This window comes from Lethenteron reissneri, chromosome 29 (genome assembly GCF_015708825.2).
Source record: "Lethenteron reissneri isolate LAM-NWPU_2019-01 chromosome 29, ASM1570882v1, whole genome shotgun sequence".
NCBI classification, from domain to species: domain Eukaryota; kingdom Metazoa; phylum Chordata; class Hyperoartia; order Petromyzontiformes; family Petromyzontidae; genus Lethenteron; species Lethenteron reissneri.
The window spans coordinates 4,847,149-4,868,287 of record NC_083807.1 but is presented as its reverse complement, the minus strand read 5'-3'; the positions used below and the strand labels follow the sequence as shown (position 1 = coordinate 4,868,287).

The following is a 21,139-nucleotide window of genomic DNA, read 5'->3' as shown; positions in this document are numbered from 1 at the left end:
TACTTACGTGACTTTACCGAAAAACTAAGAGTATTGGACAGACGCTTTCCTGTCGCGCGGGTAGCACGAGTCGAGCTGCGATTACGATGCATGGAAGCATTTAGATTCGGCTCAATATAGGCAACCTGATGGGATAGATTCGTACATATGGCCACGTTAATGCGGGGTTTAAGAAAACAAAACTACCTTGATGAAGAGCGATATGGTGTTCCTCGAAAATAACGATTATCTAGAGTTGTGTTCTTCCTTAGGGGAATAAAATCTAGAGCATGAAAACTACTCTTTGATGTAAAATACAGTAAACAAAAATAATGTCGTGCAGACTTATGGGAGTTGATTGCAGCCAAAAGGTTAGGGTGACACAATTCAATGCTTATTTTATCACGGTTAATTGGGAGATGCGTCACGAAACTAGAAATATGTGAAAATGTGGTCTCGTTGTTGTGGTAACTTTATAGTCTTTGCCATTCCTTTAATTTATGATTCTACATGTTCAAGACACCGTGACCCAATTATACGTTCCCTTTATCAGGTCAAGCCGTACCTGAATGACTAAAACGTTTGGATTGCTACTCAGTTGAACACGTAGGCTTTTCGCGACCAGTATTATTCATAATAAAGGTTTTTGGGTTAGATCGCATATTTACAATAACGCGATCTAACCCAAAAACCTTTATTATGAATGAATTGCTACTCAACAGCTATGTTTCACTTTTAATAAGAAAGAGTGGTTCTGTTATTAGCACGGAGCACATCAATCTGTGCAACTGAAACCAAGATCACGCGCAAAACACGGTTCAATGAAATCATGAGTTTCGTCAAATTCTAAGTGGTATAAACTAACACTCAATGAAGAGTGTTCGTTGATGTGAAGTGTTAGAGCATGCATACTGAATAGTTGTTTGCAGTTCATTACAACCCCGCTTATAAATCCTTCACACAACATTTATTTTATCGTATGCTCTGCTTTCTGTTCATTCCTTACTAGTCCCTGAGAAAATCGTCCTCTCGAAAAAAAAATAAAGTTTCGTTTGTATAACTTGGCACTGTTTACGCGGGCATTGGGAGCACACCGTTCCAGGGCAGCGGTCCTCAGTTTCATCAGAATTTGAACAGATTGATGAAGGCTTGCGGGGAGAGTGGAATGTAGGCACACTCAGGATTATTAGCTGTGCAAGGGTGGCCAGTGTCCTGAAAAAGAACACGCACACACACACAGCAACACACATCAAAACACTGGGTTTGGGAATTTCGTTTCTTTTCACAGTTAATGTGTGTCCATTTAATCACCGAAGTGAGCTGCAATCAGATTCGTTTTATAGTTTGGCCAATAACGTTGTATTAAAAAAGAAAAAAAACAGAGAACATCTGTCTGAAATTATCTTGTTCATGCTCTAGGATGTGTTTTTGGGAGTCGTTTCTCGCTTGGTTCGGCACAATGTCTGACGTTTCACTCGGACGTGCTGGGAGCTTCTTCAGGAACTGAATTCCATTCTTCGTGAACTGAATTAATATCCATCTCTAAAAGAAGCTGCCAGACATCATGCCGACAACACGTGGAGCAACCCTCAAAACAGACGAGAGTGCTCCACAGAATAACCACAAAAACGTACACGCGGTCATTCATCTCATTTTGTAGCATCATACCGCCCCATACCACTCGTACAGAATGAACTGGCAAGGCTAGGAGAGCAGATTGTCCACAATGCCTTGCTAACGAGGTCAACAGGTATCCGCACTAGATTTGAAGCTTTCGTGACTGCAAGGATTCATATTTTTAGGTTTTTTCGGTAAAGTCACGTAGGTAAAAAAATAAAATTAATAAAAGTAAAATAAAAATAAAATAAAAATCACGACGCACCAACCTTACCATAATAATAAAAGGGGGCCTGTCCTGGCCCATCCCCCCCCCCCCTCAACCAGTATATATACGGGGTAGTATATCTTGGAATTTCTCATTTATTTAATACAGCTATCATGCTGTGACGGTTCCACCTGAAGACGGAAGCTTGTGTTGCCTCCGAAACGTCGTGATTTTTCTTTTATTTTTATTTTATTAATTTTAATTCAATTTTTTTTTACCTACGTGACTTTACCGAAAAAACATAAGAATAGGTATCCACACCCCAGTGGTGACCTCTCTCACCTTCCAGAAGAGCACGTGGCAGTGGCGGCAGAATTGCGGGGTGTCGCCATACTCTTCCTTGCGTGGGTAGCAGCGCTGCATCTTGAAGTACATTCTCTGCCAATCAATCTGCCCTTTGTCGTTCAACATCAGGCGCCTGCGGAACTGCAAACACAGACGGACAACACGGCAATTTGAAGCGTGAGCTGGGATCTTGAGGTTCACCGCGCCTCTGGCAACGGGGGAGCTGCCTTTTCTAATACACGCTTTTTATTAACTCACTGTCTGTCGTTGTCGTATCCTCAAATCTTGTAACTCAATTCTAACTCACTTCCCAATGTGGTATGGACTGCAATCTTGGTATACTTATGTCATACTGATGACAATACTATATTCTATCATAAAAAAATATATTTTTATATTTTTATACATTATTTTTTATGTTATTTTTCGGCTTGGGTCTAATTGTCCACGCTCAACTCACGTTGGCTGTAAACTACCACGGCCCCTTACGTTGTGGCAAGCTACGGGGCCACTTCCTGGAGTCGTGGAGTTCTGCCATTACGAGTACGGTACATTTTATGAAAGCGTGTCTTTAAAAAAGTTTGTAAAAATATAACTTTTTTGCTGTTAAGATATGTAATAATTTGCATGTTTTTGTTCATGGGGTTGTTTTGACTATACTTCACTACGCTGGTCAGTGCAGAACGACTCAGAGGGGGAACACCCACGACCGGTTTCGACATCACTTGCCACTGACGTTAGCCATGGCAGGGATTTGAACTCGCCTTGCCGGGTTCACAGCACAATACACTAACCGTTGCACCACCACTCCATCCCCTTACCGTGATGCATTGAAATGTATTAACATTTTGTTATTTAATCGCAGGTAATTTTAAAATGCGGGGATGTGAAGTATGGCTTTACATACAATGACCCACACGTGTGAACAATTATTCAGGTTTTTTTACACTTCATACAAGAGATGCCATGCTTAATTATTTCCCTGTAGAATTCAAATCACCGACTGTGCAAACTGGCTGTATGACAAGCGTAATGAGCCTTGCGGATACCTGCTCGCACACCGTCAGAATAAAAGCAGCGACGCTGTTAGGGAACTTTAGAATGATTTCTGTGAAAATTCCCACTTGAAGACCTTATACTTTGAATTCTGTACTTCATTGTTCTCTGCTACCAAAGGTATCTTTTCTTTTATCTCAGACCAGTTAATCATTATCACATGCGAGTAAGCAACAAGATAAACATGTTCTGAGTTTAAGGGTTGCAAAGCAGTCTTAAAAAAAAAAAATCCAACCCCATTAAGACGTATTTTAATGTGGCTTCGATTCCAGACGTTAACAAATCCTTGCCATGCTTGTCAGATAGCTACCGATATAGTATAGACATTATGTATAGTATGTATGCAATTATGCAGTCCTAATCAAACGCAGCTAACCTTTACAACATCACATGTGGCAGACAAGGTAATAGCAGCACATTCGCACGAGGCACTAGCAGTGACATATACAGCTGTGTAATTTTAACCGTGGAAAAAAATGGAGGAAAAAAAAAAAACCTCACTGGCATGACAAGGACATCGTGTCCAGCTACAACACTGAAGTCCACTACATTGAGCAACGCACGCTCATTGGACATTCTTTTGTTTTATTTTTGGACCGATTTAACTGGGCTTCCAGAAAACACGACGAAAAAAAATACCCACTGCACACCTGTTTGTCCGAATTGACAGCTCCCCCCCCCCCCTCCCCAAGCTCACGTAGAGTTTACATCAAAAGTAAACACTAATGAACTAAACAATCAACGGTGGACCTCTGCGATTATTCTAAAGGAAGCTATAACCAATGTAGATTTAAATGAAGTGCTGATTAATAAAACACCTTGCCCTGACTACGTGTTGCAGGCCACACTTCAAGACTGGATAAAAATTGATTTGAAGCTTTCGTGACTGTAGGAATCCATACTCTTTGGTTCTTTCGGTAAAGTCACGTAGGTATAAAATAAAATATATCACGACGCTTCGGGCGCAACACAAGTGTCCGTCATCAGGTGGGAAAGGGGTGACGGATGCTTCTGGGAAGGAAGAGCGTTCCAGACGGCCACAGAAGCGCATCTGAAAGCGCAGGGCGATGCGGTGACCGTCTTTGTTCGATGGCTCGCAGCCAAAAGCCACTTGCGGGGGATGACAACGTCTCCCTGAACTATACTAGGCCCTTCAAACCAAGCTCGCGGGACCACCATTTTGTGCAGTTACCACTACCCCTTCTCGAAGGTGGCTTTTGTACCTGGCGTTCTGTGAAGTGGTACTGGCAGAGGCGTTTCCACAGCAGGCGGTCCTCGGAGAGTCCGCTGAGGCGAGCCGACACGCGGCCCACGCTCAGGATGTCGCGCCCGTCAGCCAGGCGCCGCAGAATGTTGAGCTGCATGTCCGCCGGGAGGTCAACTAGAGTCAGGCCTTCATCTTCTCTCTGGTCCAGGGAACACAAACAGAATGGCAGTGCTCTGATCAGCGTCGGGGCAAAATATGCAACAGACAAGCATTGCGAGGAGAATTGTTTTACCAAGGCACAAATATTATAGGTTGCATTGTTCAGTCTTTAACTGCCTTGAGATAGGCACAAGGGTAAATGTGCAGCCCTGCAATTCCTTGCTCATGGCCACGCAGCTAACAGAAGGGTTTCTACTCGAGGAAGCTCTGGAAAGCCACGTTTTTGGGGAGTAGTTTGGCCTATTCTTCAATGCTGACCAGATATTGGAAGAAGTGGCAGTACCCACACTTTAACCCACTACACGCAACCTGCCAATCGACTAACTTGGAGTCGTACCATGTATACTTATGGGTGGGCAGAGGTGCGAGGATTTAAGAAACTTGCCCTTGAAATTCTAGATGTGCAAAAGTGCCCCTATGGTTCAGAAGACAAGCAGTATTTGTACCTAGATATGAGGTCAAGAGGACTTTTGGTGGAAAGAAAAAAATGTAGCAATAACACGAGCCTGACATTGAGTTCCAGGCTAAATAATTGGTGCTCACATGGAAGCGAACAATTGAAAAAGGAAGAAATTACTTGAATGAAAAAAATATGGCAAAAATGCGCAGCTCAAGTCAATGTGGAAAAATAAAAGTGGCTATTTTCTGGAATAAATTATCTCCGGACAACTATTTATAAAGCTTTCATTTTGTGTTGCTCACATCACAGGAATATTTCATATATTCACTTTGCAAACCACTGAATATCCCATATATAAATTTTGTTTTGTTAAAAAGCTGTCCCGAATTACTGAAATCGTAATACATATTCTTAGGTTTTTTCGGTAAAGTCACGTAGGTAAAACATTAAAATTAATGAAAGTAAAATAAAATAAAAATCACGACGTTTCGGAGGCAACACAAGCTTCCGTCTTCAGGTGGAACCGTCACAGCACGATAGCTGTATCAAGTAAATGGTAGCTCCTGCAATCTCTCATTTACTTTATACAGCTGTCGTGGCTGTGACGGTTCCACCTGAAGACGGTTCCACCTGAAGACGGTTCCACCTGAAGACGGAAGCTTGTGTTGCCTCCGAAACGTCGTGATTTTTATTTTATTTTACTTTTATTAATTTTAATGTTTTACCTACGTGACTTTACCGAAAAAACCTAAGAATATGAATCCTCGCAGTCACGAAAGCTTCAAATCTAGAATCGTAATACACGTGGCAACTCAGACGAGCGAGATCAGTCTTGGTTACGATAATGGCTTCCAAACCTGACATGAGGAAACAATGCAGATTTGGCATTTCACGTTTCTGCATTCAATGGGTATTGAAAAAAAGAAAAAAATCTTTGCTGTTAGAACCTGCAAGTGCAATAGCCAATGCATCTGCATTGAACTCCGCATGACTATATTTGGGCAGCACATCAACCTGCAGATTGTTCTCATTTTCAGCCCATATTGGTTTCAACCGCATAATTTTTCATTGATGATAGACTTTCACTAATGAAAACTATTTAAACAATTGTACGCTTTATCCCCTTCCAGAAAAAAAGAATAAAGAAAGGTATCTCTAATTAATGCTATTTTAGCATGTTTTCAATTGCTTACCTTTGTACAAAATCTGTTTCCACTTTAAGAAAGAAAAAAAAAAGCCACCCCACTCCCGTGTTCTTTCACTGCCAGGAATTGTGGCTTTGTAAAACATAACCGTCGTGGATATTTATTTTAAATAAGTCAAAATCTGTGCTTGATTTATTCGCATTTGTTTAAAAAAAAAGTGCATTTGTACTTGAATCGGGCCACATTTACCAACATACGAATGCCGGCATAATAAAACACCAATCGTGGAGCGCGAGCATATCAATAATTGGGCCATGTACGTAAAGAGGGCACTAAGAAGGCCATGCAATGTTCTCTTCCACAGAGAGATTAGTTCTACTGCGTAGGCTTCCGTGGCTGTGCTGTATATAGCTGTCCTGACAGTGCGCGCGGCTCAAGCGGGCCATTTCAATTAAGTTCGTGAAGAAGCTCCCAGAACGTGGAGCAGGAATGCAGGACACCAAGTCGGACAACATACGGTATATGCACTATCAGAGAGAGCTGTTAGTAGTGTGAAGCCAACGTGTCAGTGATTTACTGCTCAAAAGAGCACTGATAATCTCAGCATTGCGTTCAACTTATTTGGCTACTGTAAACTTCCACGTAATGTACTTCGTTGAGCTATCATTTGTGGCCAGGCCGCTTCTGAAAACGAAGGAAATAGGTCAGTGGGCTTTACCTGGTAAAATAACCATGAATATATTATTATTATTGATTTACTTACCTTTCCTATATTTTTAAATCCTTTATATTAAGTTCACTTGCTTGCTTGCTTGCATGCTTACGACCGTGCAAATCTTTCGGTCTTTTTTTAACCCATTTCCCGTGATCCAATCGAGCTGACATTTTGCACAGACTGGTTGTGCGTGACAATTTATTTTCGTTAAAATTGTTTTCCAAAATTTTACACTTTTTAGGAAAAAATCAATTATATTTAATTACCAATTGCTTAATGGTGGCAGGCAATCATCTGACCCATAGGTGGCAACCATCTCAAGCCAGAGGACGAGAGGACTCTAGCCGCCACGCATATAAAGGATTTATAGTGAAAAACTTTGTTTTTACGGGTTAATTTTTTCACTTCTATCGTGTTTTCGAATAGTTCGTTATTGTAGCTGTCTGATCCGCCCCTCCTTGACGTCTGAAAACCGCTTTATAGCTCATCAGATTCCTCCAGGATAAAAACAGCTTCTGATACAGCCCCGGGTCAGTGGTGGAAATTCCACTGTCCTATGATGGGGGCGAGTCTATTGACAAGCAAGCCACGGTTGACTTCCTGACTAATTCATGCTTATTCTTTCGACTCTGAAGGGTTGATGGGCAGTAGAAGTAGTGTAAATGTTGCTTAGATACCCACACAGCATTGTTCTCCTGGACATCTGTGAAAAAATAATAAAAATATAAAACAATAAAATTCTCACTATTGTTTTATATTTTTATTATTTCATTGTTTCCCTTCTACGTGCCTTCACCGAAAGAACCAAGAATATGTTTACACTGTTCAAAGCACTCATAAGCGAACACTCGTTTTGAGACGGGAGGGTTACTCACGGCTGTGATTTGAATATGCTTGAGCTGGTAGTGCCACTGCAGGATGCTCTCCATGCGCAGGTACCACAAGTTAATGTTGCCCACGAGCACAGACTTCCCCACGCCTTCCACCAGCTGGCACAGAGACGTGTGCAGACCCTGCAGGAGCTCTTTGATCAAGCGGATGTTCTCCTGGTCCTTGAGCACTGCATCACACGGAATGCAACACGCAGGCAGTTGGCAAGCGCTTCCATCTTTGTCCTCCGACAGCGGCTAAAACGCAATATTATGTTTTTATTAAAACAACTTTGTTGAATACTTTGGACAAAATCCTAGGCAAGGAATGGCCATGATTATTTGGGCGAAGCACAATTTAATGATAGTTTAAACAAACTTTATTGTGCACCCAACGGAGCGGTAAATTTGATGTTTTCAAAACTGTAGCCGTTAGATCTTTAGGGGATACTGAAATCCATGCGCTGTATCTGTAAAAATATTTGATTTGAGTATTTCACGATCTTTTTCGTTGGCCAAGTTAGTTGGCCAAATCCGGAGCGTACTTTAAGTTGAACATTAAGAGGAGGGTAATACCGCTAGCAACGTGAGTCAAAGAGAATGACTGACCAATGGCCTTATAACTAACCTGAAAATAGAGGTACAATAACATATCTCAGTACAAACTGCAATATAGCTAATAACACATATATATAACTGCCGTATGAATCTGCAATGGGTGTTTTAAATTCTCAAAAAGTGAAATCCAGTTGTTGTTCTCACATTGGCCGAATATATTTTTTTTATTGGCCAAACATTAGGGACAGCCAAGGTAACAGATACCATTTGTTGATCAAATGAAGACTGCACTGGACTGCCAAAGAATTCTGGTAAGCACCGATGGCCTCATTCCCCCCTCTCTACCCCCCCCCCCCATCAGAACAATCTGCCAAGTCACCCTTTAAACAATGTGCCCCCCCAGAACTGTGCACCTCACGGGTTAAAGGCCACACACGCTCACTCACCTTTGTTAACAATCTTTTCCAGAATGTTGAAATAGTTTTTCTGCGCGGCCCCACTTAAAGAGGTCAGTTGGCTCTGCGCGATGAGCTGCAGAAGCTGAGAAAAGAAAAGAAATGCGGCACTCCGTTGCAATGGTTATTTTTTAAACAACTATATGGCACATTTCGATTTAAAGCTTTCGTGACTGCAGGGATTAATCTTCTTGGTTCTTTCGGTAAAGTCACGTAGAAGGGAAAAAAAAATAATAATACAAATTTATATTATATTCTATTATTTTTTTATATTATTTTATTATGTTTTATTTTTATTATTTTATTATTTCCCTTCTACGTGACTTTACCGAAAGAACCAAGAAGATGTATGGCACATCTAAAAATGTACGTTCATATATGTTGCGCATTCGTGCTGCGCGAGCAACGTTAGCATGCTACGCAGAAGAGAATTCCGCAGGCAGTTGCTATCCTGTATAAACACCGCAGCGAAAGTTTCCTGCAAGTGAATATGTTACGTCACTTCATGCTTCTACAATCGCATTGCTGTTGTGTATGCGATGCGGTGTTGGTGAAACAGTGCATTTTATGTTTCTGTGTCAAGGGAAGTACGCCGTATAAATGTTTGTACCAAGTATGCAGTTTATCAGCCCGTAAATTATCAACATGTTCGCTGGCAAAAAAAACAAAAGTGTTAAGCACCTCTGCCACGACAAAACATCGGTTATAAAACCCGACTTTGCACAGGTCCACTGGCACTGAAACGCGATATGTTTATGGCATTGCTGCGAGCCCTGTTTGCTGCACGATGTCATTCCAGTTGCACATGGCCAAACGAAAATGTCAACAGAGCCTCAGCCTGGACAAGAGAGAGTCCTCGCATCCCCCCCTTCCCCCCACCCAGTCCGACCTCCCCCCACCCCCCACGTCTGACCACGAGTGTTGGTGTGGGGCACGCGCCCGCTGCATCACATGGCGAAAGCCAAACAGCAGTAACTAACGGGTCACCTGCCAGGACAAAATTAGCCCCACGATGCCACGTGGAAAATCACTACTGCAGCCCACCGCTGGTGGTCTCGTAGCAGTGAATGCACACATATACACACACACAGCACCGAACGCGTCTCCCGTATCCTTCTTTAACAACACTCAAGGCTTTTCCTACCCCCCCACCATCACCACCACCAGCAACCTCTGTAGGTTGTGCAGCTGTTACGATCGCTCAATGATTGAGAAAACATATCCGTAAGGATTGAGTGGCAATTGTGAGAAATACTTTTTTTTTAAAGGGAGCTAGCTTTCTTTTTGAATTGCAGTTATAATTGTTGATATTTCGTGTGTTTGGTAAAATAATGTTCTTGATATATTTCACAAGCCACAGTGCGTTCAAAGAATAAAAGAGCGTGCAATAGGTTGAACAGGCTCGTCCTGAGCAGTAAACACTTGTTATAAATGCAGTTAATTATGAACGAATAGTTCAAGCTTAAAGCCATGGTTAAATATATTAAACACTAAGTGGGGGACGCATTTGTCACTAGGCAATTTAAATTATTTTTTTTGAAACCGTTCTACGGTTTTATTTTAAGTTAGACATGTGATATAAGTTCAACCTGAAGTTTGACAGTTATATTTTGCATTATACACTATAAATAATAAACTGGTACAATCACCAAAATATTATCCTCCAGCATAATGTAATCTTACTTTGGATTAGGGCTAAAAGTTGGCCAGGAGATGGCAGTGCACTGATAATTAAGCCCCTCTTGTTCATGGGGTTTCTCTGGTAATGTGGTTTCATCTCACATGGCAAACATTCATTCATGGAATTGGCCAAAAATACCAATGCAGAATCCTGAGAATAACGTTTTTATTTTCCAGTATAGCTTTTCATTATAATATCTTGGCCTACTATAGCACGACGCTTGGGAGTGATAATATATAAGACCACTGAATATGACACTCACTTTTTTTTTAATCGGTGGGAGGCTTAGGTTTCCTACAGCCCACCATAACCTCAAAATAATCACCTAGATTTTAGATGGAAAATACGAGCCCATAAAAAAAACATTCCATGACAACAGGCAGATAGCCGTGAAATGGAAAAACAAGTACTGCACATAAATCATTTTAGAAAATAATATAATTGTTCAGCGTGCGAAATGACCACACGTTAATTCTCCAACTAAGCCTATACTTGCTAACTAAGAACGAAGAATCTTCTTGGTTCTTTCGGTAAAGTCACGTAGAATGGAAATAATAAAATAATAAAAATAAAACATAATAAAAATAATTCTCACGACGTTTCGGCCACAACGCAAGCAGCGTCAGACTCTGTCTCAGAGTCAGACTCTGTCTTCTCGACAGACCTGTTCTTCACCTGAGGACGGCTGCTTGCGCTGTGGCCGAAACGTCGTGAGAATTATTTTATAATGTTTTATTTTTATTATTTTATTATTTCCATTCTCCGTGACTTTACCGAAAGAACCAAGAAGATGAATCCCTGCAGTCACGAAAGCTTTAAAATCGAACAAGAACGAAGAAGATCAACATCGACACATCTTCTTGTGGAAAGAGGTCCTTGACCAAAACCTCTGTGGTGATCCGAGGGACAAACCTCATGCATCACATTAGCCACCACATTATTACGTGCGAAATTACTCCACTGCGTCTGTGTGCGAAAGTGTGGCAGATAAAATTATTCATAGAACCGCAGAGTCATGTGTAAACTCGTGGGCAATAGGGTTGCGGACAATAGTTCTTCTGTAAAATGTTACATACTACACGAGAGCTACATTGCTTTCGACTGTATGAAATGTAGAAATTGCGTACTACTGCGCGCATATATATTGAATAATTCTAGATTTGAAGATTGCGTGACTGCAAGATTTCATATTCTTAGGTTTTTTCGGTAAAGTCATGTAGGTAAAATAATAATAATAGTAATAAGATTAAATCATAATAAATGAAAAATAACTCAATTAAATCACGGCGTTTCGGAGGCAACACAAGTCTCCGTCTTCAGGTGGGACCATCACAGCTACAGTTGATACAGTAAATCTGGCTGTGACGGTCCCATCTGAAGACGGAGACTTGTGTTGCCTCCGAAACGTCGTAATTTAATTGAGTTATTTTTCATTTATGATTAATTTATCATTATTATTATTTTACCTACGTGACTTTACCGAAAAAAACCGAAGAGTATATTGAATCAATTCGTTGAGAGCACGTAGCAACAGCACTGCGGGGTGAGTCACATGGTTCTGAAAGTGTTTACTCGCTGGTCAATTTCGAGTCATTACAGACAGTCATGCGGAGCTCTAAAATAGAATTGGACTGGTATATCCCTCTGTCTGTCAGCTGTTGCCAGGAGTAATGCAACGGAAGACATGGGGACTGCACAGGAGTCTCATTCAAGCTAGCTAGTCCACTCGACGTTTGCTCAACGCTGTCCAGCTCGAGGTGTCGTTTTAACCACCGACAATGAAAGTGTTTCCAGGTGGCCGAAGCTGTGTGTGTGTAATCTCCTAATTGCAAAATACCACCGGACAAGTTTTGTTTTTGCACATCACAGTAAGTTTACAATGTAAACATTCACTTGTGTAGCGTTTCATGCAAGGACGTTAATACTGACTCTTGCAATATGTATGACGGTTCCCCTACTGAATTCCAATAGATTAGTGTGTGCGCGTGGCAATGTAAGCACGACAAATATGCAACAAATACATTACTGTGCCCACTCGCTAATGCAGTGCGAATTCAGCCAATGAGGATTGTGATGTTCTGCCAAAAGTAATGTGCCTCTCGTGTTTTTTTTGTAAATCTAGGTGATTAAATGTGTAGCGAGGTTTATGAACATCACAAAGTTTCAAAACATCTAATACAGTAGAAGCTGCGTGTGCGTACACCCCTTGCTTACAACCAAAGCAGTTTCAAAATCAGAAGTTGCCCTTCGACTTGCCCAACCAGTAAGAACGTGCTTATTTATATTAGAGCTGCGCTTTATATGAGGTGTGCTTATATCCAGCAAAAGAAAACCGATCGCCCTGAAAGCTATGTACACACCATGTGGAGCATGTGGCAGGGCGACCGCACAATCACCAACAACGCCTACATCTGCAGTGAGTTGGCCTTGGGTGACAGGCTACACAACTCCACGTGATGGTAAGGTGAACCTCGTGAAATCAACACTGCTATCCAAGCAAGCAAAAGCAACAGCTGTTTTGACCACTTTTTTTTTTATCACAGCCCAAGTGCTGGCAGGCCGATTTCAAAGTCAATCAAGAATATAGACATTTCGGGCTATACTCTTTTCATAAAATCATAGATGTTAATATGTTTTGGAAGGTTCTCGATTTATGTGAACATATACTAGGATTTTTTTCATGCATAGTGCCGTGGCCACTTTTTGTGTCTAAATTTGTAGCTGAACCAGAGGTCGCAAACGGGTTTTGGATTCCTTACCCGTACCCGTACCCGGCCACACCAGGGTCGCAAACGGGTACTCGTACCCTACCCGATACCCGGCTACCCGTACCCAGCCGGGTATCGGGTAGGGTACGGGTATCGGGTACCCGATTGCGTCCTCTGAGATGAAGCCATGTTGCAGGCGCGGGTGGGTTGATTCTAAGAACTTGAATTGTGAGAAGAGACAAGACGTTAGGAAATGAGTGACAAACGGTTACTCACCAGTGACTCACGGCCTACCCGTACCCGTACCCGGCCGCACCAGGGTCGCAAACGGCTACCCGTACCCGTACCCGGCCGGGTACGGGTAGCCGGGTATCGGGTAGGGTACGGGTATCGGGTACCCGATTGGGACCTCTGAGCTGAACCTTGGCCATCTCCATACTGGATGAATAATTTACAACTGGTTTTTGCACTTACCCGTACAACGTAGGTGAAGCGCCGTCTGTCATGGATTGCAGCAGAAAAGTCGAGTCGATTAAACGCCTCTCCCAGGGTGCAGTAGCCGTGACGCTGAAACATAAACAGATTTCACGGTCACATTAATTGACAAGTTGGTTATTTGGTCATCGTTCACAGCCCAATTATGATTGCTTATGTAACTGTTGGGTGGCCGGAGTGGTGGCGAAGTGATTCGTGCACTTGGCAACCCGAGTTTGATTCCCGGCCACAGACATCACAGGCGAGCGATATGTGACCTGGTGGGCCCTCCCTCCCACCCTTCCAACAACCCACACTGCCTTGCGTGGCAAGCACAGTCAAACAACTCCTGTGACCGAGAGCCATCGGAGCACGTCATCTAGCAATGGATTTACGGAGGGATTTAAATGATCTACACGTGTTATTATAATTAGTCAATTCGGTATGATTGCAACGCTTATAGTGCACGGCTATCACAGATGAACTATTGTATACTGTATGCCAGCAGGGGGCATGGTTACTACACCCGCAATATTAACCTGCTCTGCCGCCAGACGAACAATAGACCTCTCTAACAAGTGGCAAATGCGCTAACCACTCCACCATTTTTTTGGTTATTTCGGTAAAGTCACGTAGAAGGGAAATAATAAAATAATAAAAATAAAACAATAAAATAATTCTCACGACGTTTCGGCCACAACGCAAGCAGCCGTCCTCAGGTGAAGAACAGGTCTGCCGGAAAGACAGTGTCTGAACCCATTCAGACGGCTGCTTGCGTTGTGGCCGAAACGTCGTGAGAATTATTTTATTGTTTTATTAGTATTATTTTATTATTTCCCTTCTACGTGACTTTACCGAAAGAACCAAGAAGATGAATCCCTGCAGTCACGAAAGCTTTAAATCGAAATCACTCCACCATTATTGTATAACAGTTAAGTACAAGTTGATCCAATGTTTTAAACGTGTTTAGATCTTGCAGACAATGCTCACCTCCTTAGTGCTCCCCTTGTGAACGTATATCCATTTATCCTTATGGAAATCTGTTTGGTGGGAAGAAAATGCAAATTCGTACGTATTCAACAACCAAATGTAGAAAGCACACTTTGAGGACATCTATGAATTATGAAAACACGTGAAATGTGTACACATTCGAGAGCGCGTCCACTATCAAATGCATTAGAATTCGATGCATTCATAGCAGCGGGCAAATATTCCGTACATTGTGTCTTGGCAGTATTAAGCATGTCCTTCCGCCTTTTTTTCACAACAACTTCAAAGTCCTGTTCTTGTCCAGAGTTTTCCTTGTTTTCTTGAGACCTGTCAAAACAAGCAGAGCAATTCTGTGATCACGTTAGGCCAGACATTTTTGGCAATGTCCCTTTGTATTTATGCATGGAAATTCAGACGTGAACCGTTTATTACCTTAAAGAGTGTTAAATATTTATACTACGACCAGCTGTTTGATCCAAAAACTGTCCACTTTTAACAGGAACCATGCTTTTATTTACTATATATTTATACAATACATCCACAAGGTTTTCGAATTAATTACATTTTCGTTGTGAGCGTATTTAAAAGCCATTCAATAATTAACGGTGCAATGATGGATGTCACAATATTGAATGTGATATTATAATAAACTGAATCGTTGGAATTGGGATTGAGGGAATACATTGTTACATGTAAAAATTGTAAACACTAGTGCATTTATGATTTGCGTTGTTTAAAAAGGGCTTAACGTTGTTGTTGTTCAAGAGGAGCCAGGAATTTGCGACTATAAAACCATAACTGAAAACAAATCACACAGGATACATAGTACTCTAAAATACTGTGCTGTGTTTGGAATTAAGTGTTTAAAGACTCTATTTGTTATTGCCTTCATCATGTTATTCCTCATCAATTAGCTAAACATAGATTTTTTTTTGCGACTAAATAAAATCGTAACATTGCAAATCCCTCAAAAGCTATTAAGACGCCTCTGGCAGAAATAAAAAAAAACATTAAACCAAAACATTTATGTATTTCAACATTGAGCGCCCAACGATGCCACGCAACAACAAAAAACTTTCACCGTGACCCCTCAACGCTAGGAAACAGGGTTAGGCACCTTCTTCTTGGTTCTTTCGGTAAAGTCACATAGAATGGAAATAATAAAATAAAAATAGTTAAATAATTATATTATTTTACTACTTTTATTTTTATTATTTTTCGGTAAAGTCACGTAGAATGGAAATAATAAAATAATAAAAATAAAACATAGTAAAATAATATAATTATTTTAAAATAAAAAAACAGTAAAATAATATTATTATTTTATTATGTTTTATTTTTATTATTGCCATTCTACGGGACTTTACCGAAAGAACCAAGAAGATGAATCCCTGCAGTCACGAAAGCTTTAAATCGAGGGTTAAGCACGTATTGGTCAATGAAACCGGGACATCCAAGGCCCCCCCCCCACTCTATCTCCAGCCACCCCTCTCCTTGGCGAGAAGTCAAACCAATCGCATGAATGGCACGGCCCCCCCACCACTTCTCAGGCTTGTTACCAGGGGCTATTTCAAGGCAAGCAAGCGGTCAGGATAAACTGAAGGCGAGTTACAGTCCAAAGTTATTTATGTATTTGAGACTCGTGAAACGGTGAATCATGACTCCGCTATTTTCCCTGCAGCTTTGAATGTTTGTGGGGTGGAGCGGTGGCGCAATGGTTAGCGCACTTCCGCCGCGAGGAACGTGAACAGAGTTTGAAACCTCAACCCGCAGCGTTATCCTCCGACAGTGGATGGAGAAGGGGTTGTCACCAACTTACCTCGGATTCGTGGGCAGATGTTTGAGTGATCAATTATACTATCGTTTAATTTATCCACGAAAAAAGGTGAAGGTAAGAACATCGATACGAGCGACTATGCAAATGCAGGTCTGATGAAGCCACCGTACAGCACCGTATTCAACTCTTGTGTGTGTGCGTGCGGTTTTTTGTAATGCTGTATGCAACTTGCTACCCATGGGAAGGTTCAGCGGTAAAAAATGTAACCCGTAAAAACAAAGTTTTTCACTATAAATCCTTTATATGCGTGTTCAATGGGCCACAACCCAGCCCACATTGGTCTTTGAAACGGGCGGCTAGAGTCCTCTCGTCCTCTGGCTTGAGATGGCTGCCACCTATGGGTCAGATGATTGCCTGCCACCATTAAGCAATTGGTAATTAAATAGAATTTTTTTAACCTAAAAAGTGTAAAATTTTGGAAAAAAATTTTCACGAAAAGAAATTGTCACGCACAACGAGTCTGTGTGCAAAATGTCAGCTCGATTGGATCACGGGAAGTGGGTTAAAAAACGACAGAAAGATTTGCACGGTCGTAAGTGCGCAAGCAAGCAAGCAAGTGAACTTAAAATAAAGAATTTTCAAAAATGCAATGGCTCTCAATGGGGAGGTTACGCGAGTTCGTATCCACACACTGGGAGTCGACTCAGGCCCCTTCGCCCGTCAGGGGTCGATAAAGGGCACCTCGTCCTGAAGACTCATCCCCGCCACAGGAATGTGGAATTTCCATGACTGTTTCAGGGCTGTAAACAGGAAGCCAGTGCCATCGATGCTCAATTGAGTGGGAAGCGCTCGTGCGATTTTGGTTAATTCAACGCATCAAGTATATCAAGTGATTAACTCAATATATAAAATTGGACAACCTTATGCAAACGTATTGTCATTATTAACACTCTCTTTGCCAACACATTGGATCTGCTTTACGTTTGTTTTCTTCATCATTTTAAATTATCCTGGCATTGCTGCCTTGGGAGGGAAATATTGTGTTTTCCAGTCCATCACACATACAGTAAACACTTATACGTTGTAAGCCATTAATCATGCCGGCCAAAAAAAAAACTTTACCATTTCAACTGAACACAAAGTTTACTCTGCTGACGTTCAACACAACTCAGGAGGCACTCGTCCTCTTGCTGACGAATGACAAGTGTTATTCTCTCGCTATGGAACCCAGAGCAAAAGGCCTAATCTCATCGCCAATAAACCAAGCGTCTGATTCGCCTTGGTGGCTGCATCGGCGTCTCTGCCTATCCTCACGTGGCGCCTAGTCTTGAAGTGACTGCACGCCGCACACAATCTGTATACCATCACTGGTGGTGGTGGTGGGGGAGGGCAGACCTGTCACAGGCCTGCCCGTATATATACGAAGGACAAAAAAAAAACCCCACCGAGTTCAATGAGAGGTAACTCTAAAACGTTAACACCGCTTGTTATTGTTACGGCTTTTTTTGCATTTGCAATTACAAGGCGGCAATTGGGGGTCTTCGCGTTGAATAAATATTTGCATTCGTATCGGGGTACATTTATTTGACGAGAAAAAATTGAGTGGGGATAAAATTGACTTGCAGGCATGTTGTCCTTTTAAAGGTGGGATCTTACTCAATGCAAGTCATTTGAATGGCATTAACCTGGTGGCCACATTCTTACAATGACCTGTAGTCGGTCTGAAAGCATGAATTCCATCCGTGAACCATCTGCAGTTGATGTGGCAGTATTATGCCCTCAGGCTAGCTGATCATCGAATGGTGCTGGAATGTGGTATACATTTAAAATGCAGCGTATTGCTCAACATTCCCTATATACACAGGTGTGGGAAGGTGGGGTGGGATTGTGTGTTATTTTTCTTAAGCTAAACCCATAATGAACTATAACAGGTTAATAACAAACCAAACATTGTGCTGAGCTGTAATTCTACCAGTTCCTCACACACGCATAGTCAGTGTTTCATTAATCATTCGCAGTTCCTACAGTATTTACTTAGCCCACATTGCCTCCTCTGGATTGGGAAATAACACAGTACTTGCTACGTGTTGTGAAGCAATCGTAGACACAGTACAGTCGCAAAAATTGCATTTGTTGATGGAATCAAACCAGAAGCACATTGACTAAAGAGCAGTTGACTTGAATCTGGAATACCTATCAAATTACCACCATTTATGTTTAGCACACATGCATTGGCAACAACATGTTATTTTTCCACAGTGGTCTAAAATCGTACATGCCACTTAGACATTTTTGCTCATAAACAAAGTTGAAGAATAGCATGCTCCTAATTAACTGTACTGCGTATACCTGGCAAATGGCGAAACTGAGAGTAACGACCCGTAGATTTACAGCAACACTGATGCGATGAGACAATATGAATACATCGTGGGCCAATTACTATATTATAGTTCATGACGCACACACTGATTAATGCACGGCATATGCTGATTACATCTGCATGCCTAGTCTCGGAGACCTTAATATAACCCTAGTTGTGGCATTCCCACGAACTGGTAGTTCACATTTGTGGAATACTGTTTATGGTGTACAGTGTTGGTGTCACATACTTTCCATTAAATTTGTAAACAATTCATTTTGTGTTCTCAATGATGGTAAACACGTTTTTTTTTACTTAGAAATTGTTGTACTGTCTTGCATTGTCCATTTAAGCTATTTATACCCTCATATTACAACCCCAGGTTACTTATACAGATGACCTACATTGGCAGTTTATCTATCACCCAAGGCTACTCTGCCTGTTTCTCATCTAGTTAAACAAAATTAACTCGAACTACTTGAGGTTACCTTTACCGATAGGTTATCTATATCCCCAGGCTACGTAGAGGTTAACCGGACGATACCTGCCACTTACCTATACATGCAAGACTACTTATACAACTTACACCACCACAGGTTACCTTTGCAAATGACATTTCCTGCATGTAATTTAGATCTCCAGTCTACTCGGAGGTTACGTTTACCTATAGATTACCAATAAACCCTGGTTAGAGGTTACACAGTTCCTAATGCTAACGTATACCCCCAAGGTTACCTATACAATGTACCTATACCACAGGTTACCTTTGCAGGTTGCCTTTACCTGAATGTTACCTGCACCCCAGATTACTTGTGCATGTTAGCTGAACAAGTTACCCACGTCCATGCTACTAATATTGGATCTGTAGTTTGCTTGTAGGTTAACTTACCAACAAGATTCCAAATGCAACACGCCACCTCTACTGCGCCTAAGCTTTAGCTGGAGGTTACCACCTGTAATTTTCATCAGATACACGTGTGTGATATAGAGTACACTGTGCGTATTTAATGGTGCCGAGCACGTGTTGTTCAACGGACAAAAGTAGTTTTTACTTGCGAAGAATGTTAAATGTACAGGGATTTAACTGGACATTGAGAGCCTTTATCAGTTGTCCATCATTACTGATAATATCGTAATTGAAGTCCAGTGTAGTTTCGCGCGTCCATGACCAGGCGGAAACAGGAGAAAAATTAGTAATTAAAGTCACCGTTAGAGGGCTCGTACGACTATGACGTCATCCGCATTGGGTTCAACACAATTCCAAAATCGGAAAGGAAAAAAGCACACATCTTGTCCCTTCGCAGACACACGCACGCACACACCCCAAACGTATGTTTTACACATCTTCGTCAGCCACACGGTCTTCGAGAAGTGCACTCATTTATGATTGGTTCAAACACACGCAAATCCCGTCTCGAAAGCTGGTCAAAGACCTATGCAGGTGAGTTGTCAGATATTCTACACAAGGTAAAAAAAAAACACAATATATGGCTCTCAGTGGCGTAACTTCATAGACTGTTGTTGTCCTTCATTCACGAAGCTGAATGCCTCGTGTTTAAACCAGCGTCCCGGGGCGATGATCCAGGGCCAGGCGTGACGCATCTACTACACAGGATAGGGGGGGGGGGCTACATAGTGTTGCGCGCTGTGAATGAATTTTACATTATTAAGCAAACAAAATAACAACAACAACAACAACCAAACTCACATGAATTTAATGATGTCGTTGACTTTGTCGTGGCTGCCCCTCTTCCATCCACTGCCAGTCTTGACCCAGCTTCCGCCAGGAGAACGCCAGTCCTGACCCAAGAAAGGCATCTTTTCCCCACTTTCTCAAAAAAAAAAACTCAACAAAACCACCCGCACAAGTCAAACAGCAACAGCGAGAGAGAGAGAGCGCGAGAGAGAGATAGCGAGAGAGAAATAACAAAAAAAATAAAGGCGGTTTAAACCGAACCGCAAAAAGTGACACGCGGAATATCGTTCGTGTTCGTTGGCTCTCTCGGTCACAATTGAATGCGTTGTGCCCCCTGGGCTGACGCTCGCTCCTCTGCGCCTTTTGAAGCAGGCGAGCGAGCGAGAGAGAGGGCCCACTCCGTTGCCGGAATAACACACGTGGCAGTGACGCGCGCTTTGTTGTGATGAGTGTTTCGGTGCCGCCTTGCCATTGGGTCAACCACATTCCTCCCCTTCCACCACCACCCCCCCCCCCCCAATGCTACACCATAACCCCATACAACCGTGCGTCCGATCTCGCCTCGCGCTCTCTCTCTCTACAGCACGTGGTGGTGGTGGGGGGGGGGGAGCGGAAGGTGGTTGATGATAGTTGCTGGGGGAATTAGTGGTGGTTGTTGGGGGTTGGGTGAGTGAGTGGCGG

At 42.1% G+C, this 21,139-nt stretch overlaps 1 protein-coding gene across 1 annotated transcript; it reads right to left on the bottom strand.

Annotated features, from left to right (window-relative positions):
• LOC133349176 (F-box only protein 32-like) lies at positions 1-20,935 on the bottom strand. Its single transcript, XM_061562446.1, has 9 exons — positions 20,471-20,935; positions 14,856-14,953; positions 14,627-14,676; positions 13,637-13,729; positions 8,765-8,858; positions 7,767-7,951; positions 4,429-4,611; positions 2,147-2,290; positions 1-1,191 (listed from the first exon to the last, which is right to left on the bottom strand). Exons 1-9 carry the CDS (start codon positions 20,578-20,580, stop codon positions 1,102-1,104), a joined length of 1,047 nt encoding a protein of 348 aa, XP_061418430.1. The 5' UTR covers positions 20,581-20,935; the 3' UTR covers positions 1-1,101.
• Positions 20,936-21,139: the final 204 nt, after the last annotated feature.